Source organism: Salvia hispanica, chromosome 4 (assembly GCF_029641045.1).
Source record: "Salvia hispanica isolate PSC_SH4W2 chromosome 4, Shi_PSC_v1, whole genome shotgun sequence".
NCBI classification, from domain to species: domain Eukaryota; kingdom Viridiplantae; phylum Streptophyta; class Magnoliopsida; order Lamiales; family Lamiaceae; genus Salvia; species Salvia hispanica.
Genome location: NC_142695.1, coordinates 5,976,663 through 6,000,460, shown reverse-complemented (window position 1 = coordinate 6,000,460; position 23,798 = coordinate 5,976,663). Strand labels below are relative to the sequence as shown.

The window sequence follows — 23,798 nt, the reverse complement described above, 5'->3', positions numbered from 1 at the left end:
ATTATGCAAGTAAATGTATGATGAATCTGGAAAATCATAGCAATTTTGATTCATGAAGTTAATTTGCACAAGATTATTATATAAGCAAAGTGTCATAACCTTACAACAAATACACAATGCATAGTTTTCTTTGAACAAGAACTGAAAAGAAAAAGAAATTACAGTTTTGAAGGAGGTTTATTTGAGCTTCGACTTGCTATGAATTCCTGCATTTTCTTGAACTGCTCCTTAGTCATTCCTGCATAATATGCATGACCCCTTTCCTGCAAGGGATAGAGAGGAACTTTGAATTAACAATCCGAATTCGACTACACCCATATTCGATTTGCAGATTTTGTTATCCCTATCCTAGACTCTTTTCGCCTCACATTCAGGATGAACACGCCCATATTCGCCCCCACATTTTGTTACCCCAATTGTAGGCCATTCAAATATTTTACTTATCAAATAGTAACAGAATATCAGTAGTTAAGTACTAGCAAAGGGGTAAAGGCTTAATTTACCTTCTCCAAAGCAAGTCCATGCTCAAGATCTAGTTTGAATCCATCATTTATGACTGCTTTGTACATCTGCACAAGGTCCCGATCATTCCTGATCATGGCTTCAGCAATCTGTCGAGCTTTCTTCAAAAGCTCACGTCCCTCAACTACATGATTAACCAAACCCCACCTTTCAGCTTGCTCAGCCGTTACAGGCGCTGCAGTGAAGGAGACTTCCCGAGCTCGACTGGGTCCAATTATGCGCGAAAGCTTCTGAGATAGACCCCAAGAAGGAAATATTCCAAACCTGCCAAATCAGGAACACATTGAGGCATGCCTAGAACGAGATTGATCCGGAAGAACTCAAACCAATCAGTCATAAAATATATACATATATAACTATGGCAACAGGTAACAACTGATCCCGAAAAACTAAAATAAGATTAATCCAAAGCATTTGCATTATTTCTTGTGAAAACGATGATTATGAAACTGACGAATCAAATACTTATGCAAGTATACCAATACCTTTGAAGAAATTATCCTTCACTAAAATTTGTCATTAACTCCAAAGCAATAGTGATCTCAGTCAATAGAGCTACAGATGACAATCAACAAACTTAACAAAGCTCAAACTATTGATCATTCACCTTAACACGTCGAGACAAAATTCAAGCACCAGTTTTACATCTATCAGTAAATCAAGCTCAAACCTCTTGACCAGTATTTGATCACAGCATGAAGAGAAAAAATTCCAACCTTGTGTCTAGCTCTCAATCGAGAAGAGCTCATTCTTGAATCATATCTTAAGTCATCCTATCTAAAGTTCGTCTAATCCATCTAAATCGAGATGAACGCATTCTTGAATCATAATTTAAGTCATCCTCATTCCTAAATAAAGCTCATCTAATCCATCTAAATCAATAGTCATCCCATACAACCAAGCTGAAGAAGAAAATCAACAACATTACAAGCCTCAAACATTAGATGATCCATTGATTATCGCATAAAGGAGCTGAAACTCAAGCCTCACAATCGAGATTTACTCTGTTCCAGAATCACACAGAATTCATTAATCCTCACAAAATTTATCACATAATCCAAAGGAAATAATGATTTGATCTCACTCAAGGTCTAATTGCAAATTAACAAAACACTAACAAGCTCGATTGCTAAATCATAGTACAATTAATTATGAGTTCTTCAATCCATGCCTACTGTTTACCTTAAAAACAGCTAATCAAATTCGAACCCCAAATTAATTCAATCACATCCATATAAACATTAGCAATCGAGAATCACGCAATATGCACATCTACAAAACCCAATTAAACCCCCCAAAAAACCTAACAAATCATAAAAAGAGGGAAAAAAAAAATCCAACCTAGCATGAGTATCCATGAACTTCGCTTCCTTAGACGCCACCAGCAAATCACAAGCCAGCGCAATCTCAAAACCCGCCGTGACCGCAAAACCGTTAATCGCTCCGATGATCGGCTTCTTACACAGCTCCATTTGCACAACCGGATCAACATCAACATCCTTCACATCCCCCTTGAACACGTCCTCCGCCGCCGTCAGGTCGACGCCGGAGCAGAAGGCCCGACCCGACCCGGAGAGGATGATGACCCGGACCGAATCGTCCGAGGCCAAGCTCCTGATCGCGCGGGCCATGTCTTCGATCATGGGGCGAGTGAGTGAATTGAGGGCCTTGGGGCGGTTGATGAGCACGAAAGCGACGCCGCTGGGCTCGCGGTGGACGAAAATCAGCTGATCCGGCGGCGGCGAAGGGATCTCCATCGTTGCGGTGAGTTGGATTTGTGCATGATTGAGTTGGATATATATATAATCACGGTATGTATAGTGTTGAAATGCGTGTCAAACATAGCCTTATCGGCGACGTGACGAATATAATATGAATATCAGTATATCACTATCAGAGTTTTGATCCACGTAGGACCGATTCTTAATATTCCCTCCCATAAAAGATAAAAAATGTTATTGAAAAAGTTAAAAAATGTTATTGAAAAAGATAAAAAATGTTATTGAAAAAGTTCTCCCTCATATTAATATAAATATTACTACTATTTTCTCTTTCCATTCAATACACAAAACAAAACCTTATAAAATCTCGTGCCGTCCCACAAGTGTGACATCTTTTGTGGGACTACAAAAATACAGAACCAAGCATATAAAGATCATTTTTAGGTCATCGTAAATTTAATTTTACGTCATTATAATAAGGATGACATAAAATGATCTTAACATGACCTCAAACCCGAATTTTATAATATGAGCTAAAACTTCTTTATAATGACCCACCGTGTTTTTCTTTAATTATTGACCATTAGATTGAAAAATCTAATAGTCAGGATTTGGATAGTGATGAAATGTCAATAAATACTATTCCATCTATCTCTAATAATTTGACACTATTTGACCCAACACAGATTTTAAAAAAATAATAGAAAGTAGGTGGAAAAAGTTAAGGGCATGTGAATCCTACATTTATATAGTTTTATAATAAAATATGAGTGAGAATGAGTTAGTGGAATATAGAGTGCACTACTAAAAATAGTAAAAATGAAAGATAAATTTTTAGAAACGGGATAAAAAATGAAGTAAGTGACAAATTCCATGGACGGCATGGGTAGTACTTCGTTATTCTAACAAATCGTAGAAAGTATTCTTTTTGAAACGCTAGTCATTTTATTTTTTATTAAAATAGTAACTATTCTCTCCGTCATGCTCTAATTAACATATTTTTTTTATAGGATGTTCTACTATAAATGATACTTTCTTCATCCTATAGTAGATGTCACACGTTCCTTTTTAGTTTGTTTCATAAAAGATGTCACATTTCCTCTTTCGGAAAAAGTTCCTTCTCACATCAATTATAAAATTATATTTTTTCTTACCACTTAACACACAAAATAACATTTCTTAAAATCCTGTGTCATCTCTCAAGTGTGACATCTGCTATGGGATAGAGGGAGTACATTTTTAAAAAATAGAAACATCACTCTCTATTTTTTCCACTTCATTACTTTATTCTCTCAACTTAACTTACAAAATAGCAATACATAAAATAAAAACTCACGCCAAAACAGAAATACTCTATTTCATTAAATTAATTTTTTATTTTCACTTTTGAGCCCTCTCACCTATCTCTCGTATATCAATTTTAAGAATTTTGTGCATAAAAGGAATGTCTCATTATTATTTCTATAAAACATTTTAGCCGTCACATCAAATAAAATAATTTCAGAAAAATTGAATTAAGTAATTAAATATATGAATTTAGTAACTATTTTAATATTAGCATATACTCCAGTTAAGTAATTATTTATAAAATTCCATAAATACTTGTCTGACATATTATTTTCAAAATTAATCGCAAACACTTGTTTAATATATTTTTTTAAATATTACTCCCCCCACTCTAGAGTAGATGACCCTTTTCTGCAATGTCACCATATTTATGCACTTGTATTTAAAGAGTTTGAATAGTGAAAAAAAATTTGTTGTGTGTTTTAAAGTAAGAAAGAGACTCTACATAAAATAAGGCAGAAATGATTATTGAGTGTTTCATAGTACCATAACAGAAAATAAAAGTAAAAAAGTGAAAAAGCAGTTGTAGTTTTAATTATTTTCTAAATAGCTAAGAGGTCATTTTATATGGAACGATAAAAAAGAAAAATAGGTACACAACATCTTATGCATCCATTTCATATGTGTTAGGCATAGCTGGTGTATTAGGCGGCTCCCTCAGTTGATGTATACTATGTATATTTTTCCAATATTAAATGTTTATATTAAATACGTTTATGAAAAATAGATGTATATAATTTACATAATCCAAATAAATGTTTTCACATGTGTCCTCACAAGTTTGGTCGAGCCTATCCCTATCCTCTTTCACTTAGGGCATTGGATAGCTATATATGCCAAATCTATAATTAATTATGCATTTCATATTGGTTGGTGATACTAGATAGTAGTACAGCAATAACTTAATCACTAGCTCTCTTAATTTTGGTGACGGATTAATTATACAAATACAATTCATTACATTTCTAGAGGCATGCACAACACGATATAACTGCTAACTTAATCACACTGAAAGGAGTCATGTGGTAAACAATAAGGCTAGTAGTACAACAATAACTTAATCACTAGCTCTCTATATTTTGGTGGCCAATTAATTATACAAATAGAATTCATTACACCTCCGGAGGCATGCATAATACGACACAACTGCTAACTTAATCACACTGAAAAGAGTATGGTAAACAATGAGGCTAGTAGTACAAAAATAACTTAATCACTGCTAGCTCACTTTATTTCGGTGACCAATTAATTATACAAATACTACAATTCATTACACGGTTTACACCTCCGGAGGCATGCATAACACGGCACAACTGCTAACTAAATCACACTGGAAGGAGTGTGGTAAACAATGAGGATCACCTACTCCATCTCCTACTACATACACACAAACATGAGTGATGGACTTCCTACTCCATCTCATATTTGTGTGTATATAGTAGGAGATGGAGTAGGAAATGGTATAAGTGATCCAAGCTGTATGAGCAAAGTTTAGTCTAATACATATCTTTTAAAGTTTAAACGCTTGAATAATTTGAGGAGTTGTTTGGTTTGCAAGATTATATCTCGAGATTAAACATGTAGTGTGTTTGGCTCATAAGCTTGAATCTCACAATCCTAGATGAATAATCATGTGATAATTAGTCATAGTCAACGTCCTACCACTAAAATAATCTCACAATTTAATCATAGATTATATCTTTATATTAATATTTTATTTTGAAATCCAAACACCACTAAATATATTTAGTACTTTAATCGGCTGAAAATAAACTTAATAAATAGTATATGTAATAGAGTGTAGGCAAACGCAATTACTACATAAGACTGCATTATTTAAAAAGAGACAAATCTATCTAGTATGTTTATTCTAGAGTTAATATGATAAATCTTGCTATCAATATTTTTCCAATGACATATATATACAAACTTTCAGTTTTTTTTATTATAATTTGTCTCACGAGTTAACTTGGGCGACACCATAGCTCGCAATCACGTCCATGGTCCATGGAGACGTCGCCTTCTTGTGTCGCTTTATGGAGTAGTACTATATATTGCAAATAGAAAAAAACAAAAAAAAAAACACTACTTTTATAAAACTCAATTTAAATAAGGATCACACTTTTTGTTTATTAGTCAAAGGATCACAGTCACACATCTTTTTTCAATCACACAGTTTCTCAACTAAAAACGTTTTTCCTAATTCACATTTAGGCTTTAGGGTAGAAAGTAGAACCTCGCAGTAGATTCATTTTTCGTCAAAATCTTCACAAATTTGAGATAATCAAATATAAAGAGCTTTTATTCGACGATAAATATATTATTCATTGTGTCCAATCACACGAGTTCAATTTTGGGTCACTACAACTTCGTTCCCAGAGCTATAAAGGGCCGCGTCCAGGGACGGATGTACATAGACTTTAAAGGGGCAAATGCCTCACCTACACTGTTTTTATTTATGCTATTTTCAATAGTTAATTTTAAATTTTTATGAAATATTCTTATTTTTGCCCCTTTCTTAATTCATTCAAATATCTTTATACATATTTTTGCCCCACCTATGTAGAATTTCTGGCTCCTTTGGTCCCGTCGCGCCGCAACACCACACTTCTTTATACGTTGAGTTATGGAGTAAGAAATATAGCAACTAGCGGCACAAATATAACAAATGAAACGCATTTCGTGTTAGTATTTGACTAAGATTGAGCATCTTGATGAAATTTCTGAATGGCCATTGTACCATTTAAATCAAATACTGCCCATCTCTAGTAAATAAGAGTATTATTCTCTATTTGTTTAGAAAATATTAGTGAATGTTGCCCAAAAAAATAAACATATTTTCAATTTTTTAATAACTCACTAATATTAATGGGCCAAATATCAGTAGCTCCGCCGTGCATAAGTCGCATTGCAATAACAGAGTTAGCAGCATCGGTAGGATGGAAGGGATCCCAGAAAACGTATTTTGATCGATCTTCACAAATTTTCGAGGTGGGCCCACATGGAATTAGGCCTCCAAATCTACCCGCACTGTGGCAACATGCCGAATTTGAATTCTCAAATCCTACAAAAATAATACTGTATGTTTAGTATTGAAATTCATAATGTGATAATTTTTCATGTACGAATGAAATAATAACATACAAATTGATAGTATAATTGTTATTTATAATTCTTGATATCCACCATGTTTTAAGTCGTCAATGTGTCAAAATTCGAGCTATTTTTTTCAATTAGTATCAACTTTTCATAAGTAACAATCAACTCTGGTCCAAGAAACATACTACCCACCAATAAGAAAGCGTAACGTGAAGAGATGTACGTACCGTAGGACGTATAATTTCGGATAATATCGTCGACGATGTGGTAGACATCTGCATAAATAAGTTTGGATCCATCAAGATTAATTGCGTTGAGTTGTTGCACAAGACTCCTTAATTGGGCATTGAACAATTGGGCAAGTTGATTGGGGAGAGCAACACATTGATTTTCTGCAGATGGATTGATGTCTCTCTGATACGGGATGCACCCAATTGGCCCCACATTTGCCACAATTATTTTTCTTGCACCCATGCTCTTAAGTCGCTGAAAAAAATAAATTATTGTAACATCAGTTTAAAATCTCATATTTTCGTAAATTTGGGTTTGACCCAAAAATACATTTGTTTCCAAACTTTTTCGTAATGTATACATCAAATTCAATACTACCATACTACTAGTACTATTTATAAGTAAGAACGGGTCGCGTTAGAGTAATAGTACTAATCTACATTAATAACTTTCAAGTCTGTATCAAAATTATCAATACAAACACATAATTATATCAATACAACATGTAAATTTAAATATTAACACAAAAACATAAGGTTGATAAATTAAACCTGTTGACTAAACGGGGGATTTTAATCATCTTCTGATCAACCTTAGCAGTAAGTATTTCTATCATCTAAAAGATTGATAAATTTATGTCTTTGTTTTGATATTTTTAACATATAAATTAAAATTAATTATTAATTAGTACTATTAATTATTATTATTATTATTATTATTATTATAAATTAGTTAGTATTTAATCACATGTATTAACATCTCCCACGTATATATGTGTTTTTTTAATACACAAATACTCCTATTATCAACTTAGCTACTATATAGGCTTTAAATCTATTTTCCCCTACACTCTAAATTGATTTTTAGCATTAATTTGTTGTATGTATATTCATATACTGAAAAAATGTACTGATATCATGATATATTCGTCAAAATAGAAGATGAAACACTTTATGGAATAGAAAATAAATGTCACCATAAGTTGAGTTCTGAATCTTGAAATCATGGCTGCCACAAATGATTCAGGTGAAACGAGATGTTGTTCTACTTTGGAGATAACTGGAGTCAGATAATTGTTGATGAAATCGTTTGATCCAATTGCTATTGAAAATAGTGCATTTTGGAATAGCTTTATTGCTGCATCTTCACCGATTGTTGAGATTATTGCATGCCTTGTATTTGCGAAATTATCAAGCTGAGCATCTAGATTTATTCTCCCACCCTGTCCAAAATTATAGTATAGTAATTTTTCAAATTCTATAAAAATAAGCAACTCCCTCACAAATTTTAGGCCACATATATAGCTTTGAATACTACTAAAAAAACTCATAATTAATTAAAATTAAGACTCTCCGAACTAGCTAGCTAATTAGAGTAGATAATTGCATAATTAAAACTTTATAAATATTTAAGATAGTAAGGGAGTACAAAGTTTCAATCTAATAAAGTTAACCTCATTTTTCTATTAATAATGCTTTAACCACTTTCCCATTTGTAAAATTATAGCTCGGCCCAGGCTGTGCCTTATTAAAACTAAAAAATTACTGTTACATTTTTATTTGTATTTTGTAGTATAGTTGAATTTTTAATATTTTGTCTAAAATGTTGTTCAAACTAAAAGTCTCTATAACAAAACATATGATAGTATATGATTATAATTTCAAAATTCAGAATTACTAGAATTTTAGAATATATAGTCCTACCAAAATAAATTTATGGGTCCGGTCCGGTCCTATACGTATACGACTACAAGGATAGTAGCGCGAACTTACAAAGATTTGGCCGGTGTGATTTAAGATTCCGCCGCCACCGGAAGCATAGTTTACACCTTGTAAACTCGCTGCACCATTTGTAGATGGCGCCAAATATGGAGGAGTGAAGCCATTGAGACCTATTTCCTGTCCTGTTTAATTGCATTCCAAAACTAAGCATTAAAAAAGATTGTACTAATAAAATGAGGAATGTCGAAAACTTGCCTAAAATGTCGACTATGGTTCTGCCATTGGTGAATCTGCCAGTGGGCTTGCCGAAATCAATCCCATTTGGGGCAAAATCTGCTTTAGAGAGAGAAGCAATATAGTTGTTGTTGCCAGCATCCACTAGTGAATCTCCAAAGATGAAATTTGCTGGTATGGATGAAGATGAGCTTAACTTGACAATAAATGATATTACAAGCAAGAAATGGGAAAAGGAATAGATTAGTTTTTGTAATAGATTGTTTCCCATTTCGGAAGTATTGGAATTTGGAGATGGGGACAAGGGAGAATATATAACTAATGAATGACTATAACAAAACAATGAAAAACATTTTGCCTCTTTCTCCCATGTATATATACTGCATGAGCTGGGGAAATTTAGGGGTGGAGGCGGAATATACTACCTCCGCCCCACAATAAGAGTCACATTTAGTGTGGACACGAGTTTTAAGAAATATAAAGAATAATGGGTTGGAAAAGTTAGTAGAATATGCAGCCCATTTTTTTATATTGATTTTATAATAAAATGCGAGTGGAATGAGTTAGTAGAATATGAGTCCTACTTGCCATTTATGGTAAAAGTGAAATGTGACTCTTATTGTGAGACGGACCGAAATGACAAAATTTGACTGTTATTGCGGACGAAGATAATATTTTTTATGAGAGTTAAGGTTCATAAAATTTTGAATTTGTGATTTCAAAAAGAGAATTTTCTTATCATAAAATTACTCACATAAATTATATATGTAATATATGACTTTTAGGGTAGTGATAGAATGCAAACTTATATATTGTACAAACTCAAAACATCTCAACACAGTTTCAATACAATATCAACACAGTGTAAAATTTCAAGATTTTAATGTCAACACAATATCAACACAACATCAATCATTGACTACCGTTGAAATTCTGTTGACATTTCCCGTTGATGTTTTTTTGTGATCTGTTGACATTTTTAAATGGTCCAGATCATAGTTTTGAGTTTGTACAATATTTAGAGTTTTCATTTGATCACATTTCTATATAAAAGTATTTTTTTAATAAGAGACAAGACGGTTGTTTTTTCATATGCTAACTTGCGTTATAGATGGTTCATTAAGTCGAGAGAATAATTTAATAAAGAATTGAATGTAAATTCTGAATATAGCAAATTTTAATAGTAATAGTAAAAAAACTTTTTGTACTATAGTCCTTTGTACAAAAATGGTCCAATTATTATTGAGTTTCACGAAATTATATAAAATACGGAACTACCCTAAAATGGTCCAATGTAAGGGTTTCTTGTTTCAACCACCAATTAGCCTAGCAATAACTCACAATTTTCTGAAAAAGAGAAAATAAGATGGCATGTGAAATCTCTCTAAGGAGAGATGGCATGTGAAAATTCATTGTAGTCATCAGAATTAACCAACCATAAAATAGGGGTATGGGCACATATAAACTAGATACACCGTCATACATATTTTTTAATTTTTTTTCTGGTGAACAATTGTGCGACATTTTGTATTTTTGTTATCAAAATAATACCGCGTACTAAAGCAAAATAGTAAAAAAGAAATAGTACTTAATTCACTCCATACTATACCGTGTTACCTTGGCTTATTTCTTTTTGACACGATTATTTAATTTAAGAGAATAATATGATAGTGCAAAGGTATATCACCCGGCCACATATTACTAAAGTTACTGAAATTAAAAAAAAAAAAAGAACAGAAATCAAGTAAACCGGGATGAGTTAATTTCTTCACCCACATATTAAATACTAAAGTTATTGAAATTAAAAAGAAAAAGAACAGAAATCAAGTAAACAGAGATGAGTTAATTTCTCCACAATCATAACAAGGAATATTGGCCTGTAATTATCGTGGAACTTTAAAAAGTTGGATTTTTATATGAACTTTAAATTGGGCAAATATTATCACGAACTTTTATTTGAGTTTGTTATTTCCCATCAGTGAAAAAATTTCGGCTATATTAATATATTGAAGGACAATTTTAGAGGGTGTGCTTTAAAAAAAAATATCCTCAATGATTGAAAAACTTGAAGCTCTTGAAGTTGTTGTCGAGAAATTACGAAAAAAAAATCCGCATCATGATATTATTTGCTAGAATTTTTTCGCCGACGGAAAATAACAAATTCGGGTAAAAGTTTCATGATATTATTTGCCAAATTGAAAGTTCGTGGATAAAACATAACTTTTTGAAAGTTCAATGATACTAGGAGCGCCAATATCCCTTATATATAACAATGTCTTTTAAATTGAAGAAATATTTACTCTGAAGTCACAAATTATAGTTAAATTATGGTTTTTCTTGATTATTAACTTTAATTGTGGATATGTTAACTTGGATTTTGTGACTTTTGTCCATCGATACCTTTTGAATTACGTGACAAGTAATGATTTTCTAGTACGGGAGTGTTATGCAATCATATTGTTAAAATGAATTAATTTATGGTTTCATAAATTCATCTGCTCCACTAAATATAATTAATACTCCACTACCATTTAATTTATTGGGTGGTCAGTTTATATGGTGTGTGGGCAAAATTTGCTGCCACATGTTATGGTCAAAAACTTGTCACAATCATTAATATCCTTTTTTTATTAAGTACATAACTAGTCAATTTAATTCATTATATAAATATTACTCATCTTCTATTATTACTTTTATCAGTTTATCCCAATATTTTTATTACCACGACAATTGATATAGCTAGACTAATTTTCAGATAAATACCAGATGCTGGAAATAAGACTAACAAATTATTCAGATGTCGAATTATTTATAGTGCTTTTGGTTCACTACTCGATCTTGACTCGAAATATTTTCTGATAACTTCAATTAACTCAATTCCATAAATGAAACCAAGTTGAATTAATGAACATGGAATTTAATATCCTAATTGAAGCCCCAGTCTGTCACCTTCAACCAAATTTGACCCAATTGAAGTCACAGCCTGAAATATTATTTTTAAAACTAACTTACAAGATCAAACAATATAATTAATATTCTACTTAATTGGGTTAAATTCCATCTTGCATCATTAAGATAGGGCCAATCCAAAAGCACTACAGTCACTGATCACTCTTATTAAATCAAGCACAATAAAATAATTTACCATACATACTAACGTTTGGGTCTCCAAGTTATTTTGCAACCAGCCCAATAAATGCATTCATATAATTAATATTGAGCTGTAAATTGCCATACCACAGTAGTATCCACCTATATACAGTAATATTAATATATTTATACCATATATTAAAAATTCACAAAGTTCGATAATAAAATCAGATTCAATTCAGTTATCTCTTATCAATAAAACGAGGTATAATTGGTATTTATATATGTTTCATTAGTTAACATCCTCCCCATGTTGAATCTTGGAGAGATTAAACTTTTTCTAATTAGATTAGATCAACTCTCTATTGAATTTGGCTTAAATTTAAATTTCAAATATACTATCGGATGATTTGGATCAATCATTTTTCAGTTTCGGCCTAAATATAACGTTGGATCAATTAAATTTTGCTTACTATTAAATGAATAATCCATAAAACTTATAATGGATTAGCGCCCAACTTCATATATAGAAAGAAAAATAAAGTAATAGGAAAATTAAGTGTATGTACAATTGACAAGTGATAATTTTCCAATATAACTAAGAACATATTAACCTATTGAAAATTCCTTAACTTCAATCAAATCTATAATCGATTACAACTGCAGCTAATCGTACCTTGATTTCCTATTAGAACATAAGAACCTATTAATCTATTGAAAAATTTCTTCTCAAAATCAATCAACTCGATTACAAATCCTTCTAATCGCACCTTGATTTCCAATTAGAACATTAGAAGAAGAGAGCTTAACAAAAGCCGATGAAAAAGCTCTATAAAATGCATTGCGATCACTAGCAAACTTCTCAACAAATGGCCTAGTTCTTGAATCCAAAGGCAATGCAGCGTCTATGTTCAGCACTCCTCGGCCTCGCATCGTGTTCATAAAGTACTCGTTGTCAAATTGTATAGGCGTCAGATCATTTACAACGAACTTGATTTTCGAAGTTGTGTTGCCATCATAAGGTGGGCACTTCAACTTCAATGTGTTTACAAACCCGGCATTTATTGCATTGCCGGGCTTGTATAAACGGCTCCTGAGGCTGAAACAATGTGTGATTCCAAGGGTATGAGCTCCTGTAGTCATAGTGAAATGTCAGAATTCCCATTATGTTTATATTTTAGTACCTACATTAGAAAATGTGTTTTTTTCATGACTACCATTTTAAATAAAATCTCAATACACTAATGCATGTAGGTAGTCATATAAGTATATTCGTGATGTTAACTAAGGGCATAAATGTCCTTTCGTGTACTCTTATATTCCATCAACGTAGTCCATTTCTATGCTTTATCCTTATAAGAAATTAGTACATTTCATATTCATTAGAAAATAGTATATTTTACATGCACTTATTCTACTTTAAGTATTATCTTCACAAAGATTATAGATAATATTATTTCAAAAATTAAGAAAAGATTTAGGACATTTAAGATTTAGTAGGTAGACTACATTTGCACGGAGATACTGTTATATTGGCAACTATATTCATACTCATTATTATTGCTTACCTAAAATGGCAACCGTTTCTTCAACGGTCATGCCTTTTTTGGAGAAGAGCTTGAGGGCGCCTTCGAGCCCAATATCGTTAGGTGGCAACGAAGAATCAGCCAACCTAACGTTTGGAGGGCCACGAGAATCCCTACGACCCAGAGGGACATTGATTCTCGGTCCTCCAGATAGCGAGACCGCGTCTCTCGCGGCCAAGACTAGGGCGTCAGAACATGAAACCTGTCCCGGGCATACTTGTTCCAATGATGCTTTTATAAGGTCGACGATGTTTCTTTTTCTAATCCCAAAACTTTTTGATGAGGCTACCTCAGACGGCTCGTTCCGTGCATCGAGAAGGATTGAGGCATCACAACCCTGTCATATCATGTCATTTTGCATTTAAAAAAATTAAGAAAAAATGTTCGGAACAATTAGAGAACCATAAAAAGAGAGCAACAACGACAAATAAAAAAGCAAAAAAAGACCTAACAGAACGTATATTTGTCCCGTCCGAGAGAGATCTAGAGAGACCTGGACTTGGCAGTCGTGAAAGAGAAGGCGCAAGAGAGCCGCGGAGGTGGTGGGATCGAAGATCGAGGCAGAATGCACTCCTTCTCGGACAATATTCTCTACTTGTGGGCATGATTCTTTGTAGAAATCATAGGACAATCTTCCTGCACCCTCACACTCTAACCCTAACATAACTATACTTGCACTCAACATTAATAACCTCATCAAATCCATATTTATTTTTCCCCCTTCAAAATTTGTCATATCATCTCTATATGCATGTGGACTATTTAAATACAATTCATCTCTAGGCTGTCAACGTCAATATAGCTAACTCTACTTGTAAAAACAAACATTAAATTTTTATAGTTGTACGTAGCTTCGCAATCTTGTAGAGCTGGAAGAGGTATCAATCTATGAAGCTTAGGGGGCCCAAAATATGTATTATGACAATAATAATAATAGTAGCATATAAAAGTATTAATGGTCCAGATTAATGCCTACTTTATCTTTAGCTAGTTAGTAGTCCATATCCGTCCATGAATAGGAGTCTTGTTTTTTTATTTTGGTCCGTCCACGAATAAAAGTCCCGGCTCATAATTACCATAACTGGTAAAAAGGTCTCACATTCCACCAACTCATTCCACTCACATAACATTTAAAACTAATACTATATGGAGTACAAGTGAGGTCCATATTCCACTAACATTTCTTAAAACTTATGCCGGAAAGAAATGGACTCCTATTCGCAGACGAATGGAATAATAACAATATATAATGGGTACGTAGTGGTTCAAATTTTAGCGCAAATTCATGATTCAAATGTAAATTAAAGTTGAAACTACTAAATGTTTTTTGTCCCAAAGTACAAGTATAATTTGGTATTAACATTAATTCAACCACATTAATTTGTACTTATATAGGCGCACCATAAATACATGAGGAGTGAAATTGGAGAAGTAGAGTGTTGTTTAGATCAGACGGCTGCAGCCATAGATTGTGCTTCATGCTTGCTACTACAATAGTTTCTTGAATTTATAGGATCAATTAAAGAAAATTATGTTATATATGTTGTATAGAGTCATCTTGATACAAATAATCACCACTAAATAGTCATCGTGGTATGCAAGAATGGATTTAGATGACAGTGGAATGAAGTTGTAAGTCGAATAATATAACAATTATAGTAAAATAAAAATAGTAGTATATTTTTTGAGTAATTATAAATTACATTTTTTTTTCATTTTAATTATTGATTAGAGTATTTACTAGTATTACTGTAGCTATTATTTTAATACTATTATTATTTATTGAATTTTTTTTTTATTTACTATTGTTGTTATATGACAAACTGTATTAGTTTTTTTTATCTATTTTAATTTGATTATTACTAGAGAATTATTAATTATAATTATTATTGGTATTTACATAATATTTTTATTAAATATTATTCTTTTTATTATTCAAAAATTTTAAAAAAAAAACAAATAGGAAAATATGAAATTTTGTTTCATGTTTTTAGAGTTTATGAAAAGGGGAGTGTTATATTGTTAACTTAATATTTAATTGCTAACTACAACTAAATAATATCTTCTCCGTTCCATACTAATAGAGTCATTTTGCCATTTTGGTACGTTCCATAGTAATAGAGTCATTTGCCTTTTTAGTAAAAGTCAACACATTTTTCCACACCTACTTTATTCTCTCTTACTTTTTTCTCTCTTCATCTCTCTACCTTTTTCATTTTCCACTTTATTCTTCATTTACTTAACTCATCTAACACAATTTTTCTTAATCTTCGTGCCAAAAAGAAACGCCTCCATTACTATGGAACGGAAGGAGTACTAATCATTAGATATTCAAATTAAGGATTTAGATCATACGATCAACAAAAAACGTCAATATATGTATTAAGGTCAATTTACAACAAATTAGTATAACTAACTTTTGAAAAATATCACATAACTTTAAAACGTATATAACTTTCTCGATTAAATTATTTTTTCGCACAACATATATCAAATTAAAGATAATTTCATAAGGATTCTAACGAGATCTCACTTGCATATGTTTCGAAGTCAAAATTTGAAAAAAAATTCAAATTTTTAAATTTTTTCGTACACACAAATGTCAACATAGTACATGTAAAATGTCAATATAAACAATGTGTTAACATTCTCAAAGCATTGTGTTGACATTTTTAAGCATTGTGTTGATATTTTCGAAACACTATATTGACATTTTCATCCAAAACACTAATTTGGTTGTTTTTTTTATCTTTTTCAATTTAATCAATAAAAACAAAAATTACACGTGGCAAATTATAGACCACGAGATTTTTAAAATCATATGGTCTTAAATTAATTGTAGTTAGCAATTAAATATGAATTAGCAATTGATCACTCCCCCTAATGGAATGTCTCATCCTATATGAGGATATTTGAAAGAAAAAAAACACCTAATGCTTCAATTTTGGATCAAAAAAGTTTGGGCAAAAAATTTACTAACAAAATTGCTCCCAGATGATTTCAAACCTCCTTCTACAGAATCTTCAATGAAATTCCGGTGCAATTTGGCGCCGTTGAAAAACCTTTGCCCTATTTTGTTTCAACAACAACAATATAATTAACTACTCGGTGCGCCATGATCGTCACAATTTAGAAGATCGTCATCCCTAGATTTGCCTCTACTACTAAATTAACTTTGAGCGTGTGAATCTATTGAATTGTCTTTCTCACTACATGTGATTTCTAATCGAAAGTAAACTTTGTGAAAAACTAGAAAAAGTAAAGAAATAATTGTGAATTTGTGACAAATACTTAGTAATAAGATAAGCCATAAACCTTTATAAAATGAAATACTAGTACTATTTTTTCTAATATGCCGAAAAGCTATACCCATGAGCTATTACACTGAGAATAACAAGTAACAACTTCATTAATATGGATCACATGCATTTGGAAAGGCAAAAGTTTAGCTCCACACATTATTTGCGGTAAAAACATGTGCTTCATGTCGATATTTGACTCTATCCTTTCACGGGAGAACATGCAAAATATGATACTCCGTACTTTTGAAATTTTAATTTCATTTTGATATGTTTAGTTTATACCTCGATTTTGAAATTGAATTATAGATATCAAGATAGTGCTTATAATACAGGCATATATCCCAATTCTTATAGTACTATGCAATTCCTTTAGCATCCAAATAACATCCGAATGTTCACAAAGAAAACTTGGTTCAAACACATTGACTAAGAATGAATTTATATTTCTTATCTGACAATATATATAAAATTAAAAGGTTTCTAATTCACTAACCAAGGATTGCACAATCAATGAAAGAGCATTGTTTTTCTTGACCTTCCATTCCTTGGGGTGTATTTGTACAAAATTTAAAGTTGACACATGACGCCCAAAGTAAAAAAGTACTCCTAAATCCTAAATAATATTAGACAAATAAATTATTAAAATTTTATATACGTCTTGCTGAAAACTTGTAACTATTCTACTTGTTCATCATACGTTCAACTAATTTTCAAACATCAACTTAATTAATCTATGTGATGTGATAATTAATTATTGAAAGGCCTAGTAGTACATGCCCGAAATATTAATAGATGTTACGAATTAAAAATATGAAATAACGAAAATATAACATTTAGGTCTCATGGGAAAAAAGGAACAACACTAATTCTTAGGACAATTTTAGATAATATAGGTATAGCCAACATTTATCAATGTATGCATAAATACTGTATTAAGCATATTACTCTACCTCTTCACAATAAAAGCAAAATATACACACACACACACACACATCACACATACGATCATCTCTTGTCCCCCCTCTCATATTCAGTGTGTATCAACAAAATTTGAAGTTGGCAAAAATGACCTGGAAGGTGAAAGCTCGACAATGTGTCTCCTCAAGAGCCCGGCGTGCAAAGTCTCAAGAGGTTGAGCGCGGGATGCCATCGTTCCAAATCAGTCGATACTCATTAAGGCCCTGCTGGACATAGGCAGATCGAGAACGATGAGAAAAAAGGATTTGTCTGATTCTCTGATATATTGAACTTCTCCATTCATAAGCTTCAAGAGTTTCTTGCACATGCTCAATCCTAGGCCTTCCTGAGTTGCCCATCGCCCGTTTTGGAACATGTCTTGGACGAGTTCAGGAGGAAGACCTTCACCAGGGCACGTTATCCTTCACCATATAACAAAATTAAGATTATAAAAACTGTATTGCCAATCTAAGCTCACTCAAAGGTTGTGAAGAAGATTGTCAAATCTATGGCATCAAAATGCTATCCAATGAGGAAGGCAAACGTCGGACTAAGCTCTGTCAAACTAAGAAAACTCAAAAACAATTTCAAAACAAGATGCAGCATACAGTTCACTCATGCTAATCAGAAAACAGGCTAGGTAGAAACTACACAATTTCATATATCAATTACCATGGTAATATTTGAGTACTTGTGTCATGTTGACGTTTATTTACTGGAACTATATCAACCTAACATCCCAAATCCAAAATGTTATAATAACCTAAATCCACATGAACTCATATTTTCTGGAATTTTTATTTAATCAAAAGTTCATCAAATTGAATATATCGGACCAAGTCACACATCTTAAGACATAGAGGTTATACTCGCAAATAATAATTATCTCGAATAATGACTGTCAGGAAACAGCTGGGCTACCTAATGTGTCAATACCAGGGATACTTGAATAAAAGTAAAAAAGTGATTTCATGTGAGCACAATACTGAGGAGATGATAATAAACTAGATTAGCTACAAAATATTGTCATTACCTAAATTCAATGTGCACCGTGGCCATTGATTCAGAAATTTGCTTCAAGTTTGGACTGAGTTGCATTTCTATCCAACCTTTTGAGGTTGGTGCATATCGAACCATGTTCAGTAAGAAATCAGCAAAGATTTGTTGAATTCTAAATTGATCACCGTAGACTCCGAGTGTCTTGACTTCCTCTGGTATATCGTGGATCAACTGCAGACCTCTTTCTCTAAGCAAGAACATTGCTTGGCTAACAACAGCATCGACTACACTCCCAAGTAGAAACTCAGTTTTCTCGAGCTCCATTGAACTAACAAAAGATGAGTCCAGTTCAACGCAACCAAGAAGACAAAAACTATAACAAGCTTCGATAAAAGTAAAGGAAACAAGTCTATCAGCAACAAAAGTAGAAAGAAATACTTCTTCAACAAGCTTTTACCAAAATAACAAAATAATCGTTAATTTTTTTTTCAAAATCTATGAAGCCATTAGTGATAAGAAAAACATTTAGTGAATCAAAAATATATGCTCTCTTATATCTGAGTTTATGACTAAAATCAAAACTCAATACAAACATTCTAAGAAACGTACCCATCCTCAATTTTTTCAAGTTCAACGTCCTTCAGAATCTTTAATAACTGCCTCTCACACGCAGCACTGGTCTCAAGGAACTGTTTCTGTTCTTCTGTCAAATTTGTGCTTTCCAGAACCGAACTAGCAAAACGTATACCACTTAATGGATTTCTAATTTCCTGACAAATGTAAGCGAGCTCTTTCATCTTTGAAACACTGTTCTTTTCCTTTTGCCTCTGGACTCTGATGGCTTGTTGCAGCTCGGGATTTACAATCTGCAAGAAACAAAAGGCTCCGACAATATGGCCCTCCGCATTCACCCTCTTGTTGGCAGTCAACAGAGCATTTACATACTTACCACTTCGGTCAATAAAGGAAAATGGGAACTCGTCCGTATCCTGACCTCCGAGTGCTTTGTGCAAGACAATCATGAATTTTGTCAATGCATCCGGTCCCTTGAGCCGACAACAACTCCCAAATATCTCCCCAACCAACATCTTTCCAATGATGTCCTCCCTACTCCACCCGGTCAGCTTCTGCATAGCGGTGTTCCACTCATAGCAAGATATGTTCTCATCCGAGGCAAATATAGGTGGAATTAGAGTGTTTGGGTTGTGTATAATTGCCTTGTAATCGCCTTGAATATTGATAAACTTATCGAACACCAGTTTCTGGCCAGTGACATCCTGACCAACAAAGCACACACCAACTATCCTGTCTGTATAATCCTTGCTAGAACAAGCATTGACCACCAAAAATATAGCCTTCTTGCTTGTTTCAGTACCAAATGTCCTCAACTTTAATTCTACATTTGTTTCTTCCTTGCCTGCATTACTTATGATATAAGAGCATTTCGGCAAAACCTATACCTATTATATATGAGCCTTATTTACAAAAGTTGATTTGCCGTTTGCCTATTATATCCCTATTATGTATTTAATCTAAAAAGGGCGACTATATCATACACATCTCTTTCTATCATAAATTCTCTACTCTTAATTTTTTTTTCTATTCTAGGGAAATGATATGCTATATACCTTATGTGAGCTTCATCCATGAGCACCATGCTCGTTTAAGGCACGTTTAGCATTGCTTGTTTTGTTTTATACATTTATTTTGATTCTAATGTATTAAAAATTGTTATTGACATTTTTTATTTTACAATATTATAAAAATCAAAGCACTATTAGTTTGTTTTCTCAATAACTTCAAATAAATGAATAAATGGCAAATGAAGCTTTGATTTTTATGAAATATAAACTAGATGTATAACACAAAACAAACAACACTAAACGTGCCTTAAACGAGCATGGTGCTCGCATAAGGTATGCAACATATCATTTCCCATCTATTATAAGCTTGCCTTAATGTTTAAGGACAAATATACTTAAGATTTATGAAATTCACATAAAAAAGGGGGAACATCCAATGGATTAAACCTATAAAAGGATTACTTATAATTACCTCTAAGAGCATGAAACAGAAGTTTTTCAGCCGCTTCTTCGGATTCTTCATGAACAAGATCGTGAACCAAGGACTTCCCCATTGCTTCCTCAACGGATAGTCCGGTTAACTCAGCAACTTTGGCATTCCACCCATTTATGCGGCCTTCACAGTCAACGGCAAATATAGGAGTCGTTGCAGTCTCTATCAACCTAACCATTTCCCTGGCTACAGAACTAAGCTCATCAATCCCTTGTAACTCCAAGTCCCCTCCCTGTCTTGCTACAACCGCCTTAGAATTGCTTCCATCGCCATCTTGAAACGACTCTCTCAAAATTAGTTGGAGAGAGTGAATTGCATCCATCTCCGCATTCTCCCATGGAAGACTCCGGCTCTTAACAACTTCTAGAAACGCATTGAATGAGGAGCGAGGATGCATTCTCAAGCCGTCATCTTTATCCTGTGGATGATGCTTTGCTCCGCCCCATTTCATCTCCTTTGCAGTATGGGAACGAAACCAAAACAAGAAATCTCGTGAAGTGATATACGCAACAGCCATTCCACACACAGCATTGCCTAAAGAAGCAGCCCCAGGATACCCTGCATCAGCTAAACTATCCGTGCTCAAACCAGTCGAACCCTCTTGAGATGCCAGCAACCATTGCAGAATATCCTTAATCTGCACCTCAGTAGGTGTGACTCCCAAAGGGTGATACCTCCCTTGGTAGTAAAGAGCTGCTCCATCACATTTCACGAGATCCATAATGCTAGGGCTCTGTGTAACAATCCCACTAGGCGAATCTCGAAGCAGCATATCACACAACAAAGTCTGCGTCCTTAAAACACGCTTCTCCGAAAACTGTGATGCCAACTGTAGCTCCATATTCAGTTGAAGTCCGAAAGCCTGCATCAGGAACTCACAAGCGTAACGAAGAGGGAATGGGATATAGCGAGCAGAAGAGTGATGACCAACAACCAATCCCCATAGCCTCATTGTGTTTCTCCCTCCAACACCATCTTTGTCGTTTCCATTGATAACAACGGCCAAAGTTAAAGAAGCAACCGACCCCATATTCGCCATGTACTGAGCATGGCAACCATGAGGCGCCCTCAGTGTTGAACCTACCAAACACAAAGGCTGCACCAATGCCTTGTCCTGAATAACTGTGACCGGCTTAGCCGAACAATCTACAATCAACCTAACTCTATTCTGCTTAAAAAGAAACCTCGAAGCCTGAGGAATGTCCGTTGATGGATAATGCAATCCAAGATAAGGATCCAAATCAGCTCTCTTACACTCCGCCACAACCTCACCATGCTCATCCTCATGAAACTTATAAACCATAACCCGATCAAACCCTGTTAGCTCCCTCAAACACTCAACTACTGTGTCACACAAAAGCTTAATGTCCCCACCGGGGAGAGACTGCAAATGTGAAATGGCTCTCACAGCAAGCTTCTGAGACTGTACCGCTCCAGCTATGGAAAGAGCAGGGTCCTCCTTCCTAGCAGGCTCTAAATCTATCACTATCCCTACATCTATCCTATGCAAAATCGCGTAAAAGGGCTTCCCGGAGTTCTTGGAATGAACCCAGACTGGATTCAATAAAGTGATCTCCCGCGCCCCAAACGCCCTCTCGAGCAGAACCGAGCTCGAAGGGTTGAAGAGGCTCCTGACATCAGTGCCAATTGTCAGAATTTCGAGCTTCTCAAGACTTGGAACTGACTGAGGCGTCAAGGACAGCATTTCGCAGGCATTTGCCGAGTAAGCAATGACGCGAAAACTCCGCTCATCGACGGCTATCATACAGCCAAACGGCTGAATGTGACCTCCGCGCTGAATTTTCGAGAAATAAGCTGTGATCTGCTGCTCGGAGACGGATTGAATGCCGGTTCTAAAGCTTTGAGTGTAATCAAAGGATTTCCCAGACTCACCGGATTGCTCGAAAACCGAGTGCAGCCTCGCGTCCACGGTGTACTGCGCCATAGCCTTGCTGACTGAATCGCCGGCCTTACCCTTACTCGTGGTGGAATTGCGGCGCTGCTCTCCTGCAGCTGAGGATTGAGCTGCGGAGGTCTGATTTTGGTTAATCTCCTTGCTTTCTGAGGCAGACATTTCATCAAACAGCTTGTGTGTCAGGAGAAATTGAGCTGAATTGGGCGATCAGTCCAGATCATATACACGTGACTGTGCTTGGTAGCCATTCATTTTGTCGAAATCTGTGGGATCAGCTCCTTTTCGCAGTCGAGAAATTTAGGATTGAGGATTGAAGAATAAAGGGGAAAGGAATCATGGGAGAGATCATTTTCAAGGAATTTTCTTCTCGAGTGGGTTTTGTTTGATGCAGCTTCTTGATTTTCCGTGCCGTTAACAGTCGCAGTTAGAGCATTTAAAGTTTGGGGCTTATTTTCTCTCTTTATTGTAAAGGTGTCTTCGAAAACTGAGTTTTCAACTTAGATAAAATTTCATCTTAGTAGAAACTAGAATGGCAACACACACATAATTAGATATCAACATTGGCAAGCACTATTGACTAGTGAGAGCAGCTTCATACAAGTTTAGCATGTTAGTGTAAGATCAGTCAATTCATACCGTTGTATTAAATGTGTGCGTGACAGTTGCATGCAAGTTTGTATACATGATTTGAATTTATGACTTGCGTCCAAGCACATTCAAAGCTAGAAAACATGTGTTTAGAAACAAAAATAAGTTTTACTTTGAATAAAGGTCGTTTATACATTTTCAAGTCAAATGGTTACTCTTAAAAAGTACTACTATAATATAATTTGACACGTGTTTTAATAAATTGTTTAGAGTGTGTAATGAGGGGAGAGTGACAGTGAAGTATTGGTTGCACCCACCCTTTTCATTGAATCCAAAATCATATAAAAACCAGGTCGAATAATTTTCTTCTGGAGAGGTAGTATTATAAATGACAAATGTATATGGTAGCT

The 23,798-nt window shown here is 34.0% G+C and overlaps 4 protein-coding genes across 4 annotated transcripts; all 4 read right to left on the bottom strand.

Moving 5' to 3' along the window:
- Positions 1-53: 53 nt before the first annotated feature.
- On the bottom strand, positions 54-2,328 carry ECHIA (enoyl-CoA hydratase/isomerase A). The gene is made up of 3 exons (XM_048092531.2): positions 1,864-2,328; positions 504-786; positions 54-263 (listed from the first exon to the last, which is right to left on the bottom strand). The coding sequence occupies exons 1-3, from the start codon at positions 2,277-2,279 to the stop codon at positions 159-161; spliced, it is 804 nt and encodes a 267-aa protein (XP_047948488.2). The 5' UTR covers positions 2,280-2,328; the 3' UTR covers positions 54-158.
- Positions 2,329-6,368: 4,040 nt separating this feature from the next.
- LOC125194535 (GDSL esterase/lipase At4g16230-like) lies at positions 6,369-9,186 on the bottom strand. Its single transcript, XM_048092799.2, has 5 exons — positions 8,897-9,186; positions 8,693-8,823; positions 7,897-8,142; positions 6,917-7,175; positions 6,369-6,654 (listed from the first exon to the last, which is right to left on the bottom strand). Exons 1-5 carry the CDS (start codon positions 9,144-9,146, stop codon positions 6,431-6,433), a joined length of 1,110 nt encoding a protein of 369 aa, XP_047948756.2. The 5' UTR covers positions 9,147-9,186; the 3' UTR covers positions 6,369-6,430.
- A 3,388-nt stretch (positions 9,187-12,574) lies between these two features.
- On the bottom strand, positions 12,575-14,381 carry LOC125193828 (Peroxidase family protein). Its single transcript, XM_048091738.2, has 3 exons — positions 14,045-14,381; positions 13,534-13,888; positions 12,575-13,098 (listed from the first exon to the last, which is right to left on the bottom strand). Exons 1-3 carry the CDS (start codon positions 14,285-14,287, stop codon positions 12,701-12,703), a joined length of 996 nt encoding a protein of 331 aa, XP_047947695.2. The 5' UTR covers positions 14,288-14,381; the 3' UTR covers positions 12,575-12,700.
- A 3,338-nt stretch (positions 14,382-17,719) lies between these two features.
- Positions 17,720-23,335, bottom strand: PHYD (phytochrome D). Its single transcript, XM_048094266.2, has 4 exons — positions 20,865-23,335; positions 19,419-20,226; positions 18,844-19,137; positions 17,720-18,232 (listed from the first exon to the last, which is right to left on the bottom strand). Exons 1-4 carry the CDS (start codon positions 22,957-22,959, stop codon positions 18,013-18,015), a joined length of 3,417 nt encoding a protein of 1,138 aa, XP_047950223.2. The 5' UTR covers positions 22,960-23,335; the 3' UTR covers positions 17,720-18,012.
- Positions 23,336-23,798: the final 463 nt, after the last annotated feature.

What these genes read in the sequence shown, in the direction of transcription:
- ECHIA (XM_048092531.2), bottom strand. Translation starts at nt 2,279, where the DNA reads ATGGAGATCCCTTCGCCGCCGCCGGATCAGCTGATTTTCGTCCACCGC. An exon ending in TTCATGGATACTCATGCTAG is followed by an intron (nt 787 to 1,863) that starts GTTGGATTTTTT and finishes CTGATTTGGCAG; the next exon opens with GTTTGGAATATTTCCTTCTT. An exon ending in ATGGACTTGCTTTGGAGAAG is followed by an intron (nt 264 to 503) that starts GTAAATTAAGCC and finishes TATCCCTTGCAG; the next exon opens with GAAAGGGGTCATGCATATTA.
- LOC125194535 (XM_048092799.2), bottom strand. Translation starts at nt 9,146, where the DNA reads ATGGGAAACAATCTATTACAAAAACTAATCTATTCCTTTTCCCATTTC. An exon ending in AACCATAGTCGACATTTTAG is followed by an intron (nt 8,824 to 8,896) that starts GCAAGTTTTCGA and finishes GCAATTAAACAG; the next exon opens with GACAGGAAATAGGTCTCAAT. An exon ending in CCGAAATTATACGTCCTACG is followed by an intron (nt 6,655 to 6,916) that starts GTACGTACATCT and finishes TTATTTTTGTAG; the next exon opens with GATTTGAGAATTCAAATTCG.
- LOC125193828 (XM_048091738.2), bottom strand. Translation starts at nt 14,287, where the DNA reads ATGACAAATTTTGAAGGGGGAAAAATAAATATGGATTTGATGAGGTTA. An exon ending in TTCACGACTGCCAAGTCCAG is followed by an intron (nt 13,889 to 14,044) that starts GTCTCTCTAGAT and finishes ATGATATGACAG; the next exon opens with GGTTGTGATGCCTCAATCCT. An exon ending in AGAAACGGTTGCCATTTTAG is followed by an intron (nt 13,099 to 13,533) that starts GTAAGCAATAAT and finishes CTATGACTACAG; the next exon opens with GAGCTCATACCCTTGGAATC.
- PHYD (XM_048094266.2), bottom strand. Translation starts at nt 22,959, where the DNA reads ATGTCTGCCTCAGAAAGCAAGGAGATTAACCAAAATCAGACCTCCGCA. An exon ending in TCTGTTTCATGCTCTTAGAG is followed by an intron (nt 20,227 to 20,864) that starts GTAATTATAAGT and finishes TAAGTAATGCAG; the next exon opens with GCAAGGAAGAAACAAATGTA. An exon ending in CTTGAAAAAATTGAGGATGG is followed by an intron (nt 19,138 to 19,418) that starts GTACGTTTCTTA and finishes ATCTTTTGTTAG; the next exon opens with TTCAATGGAGCTCGAGAAAA.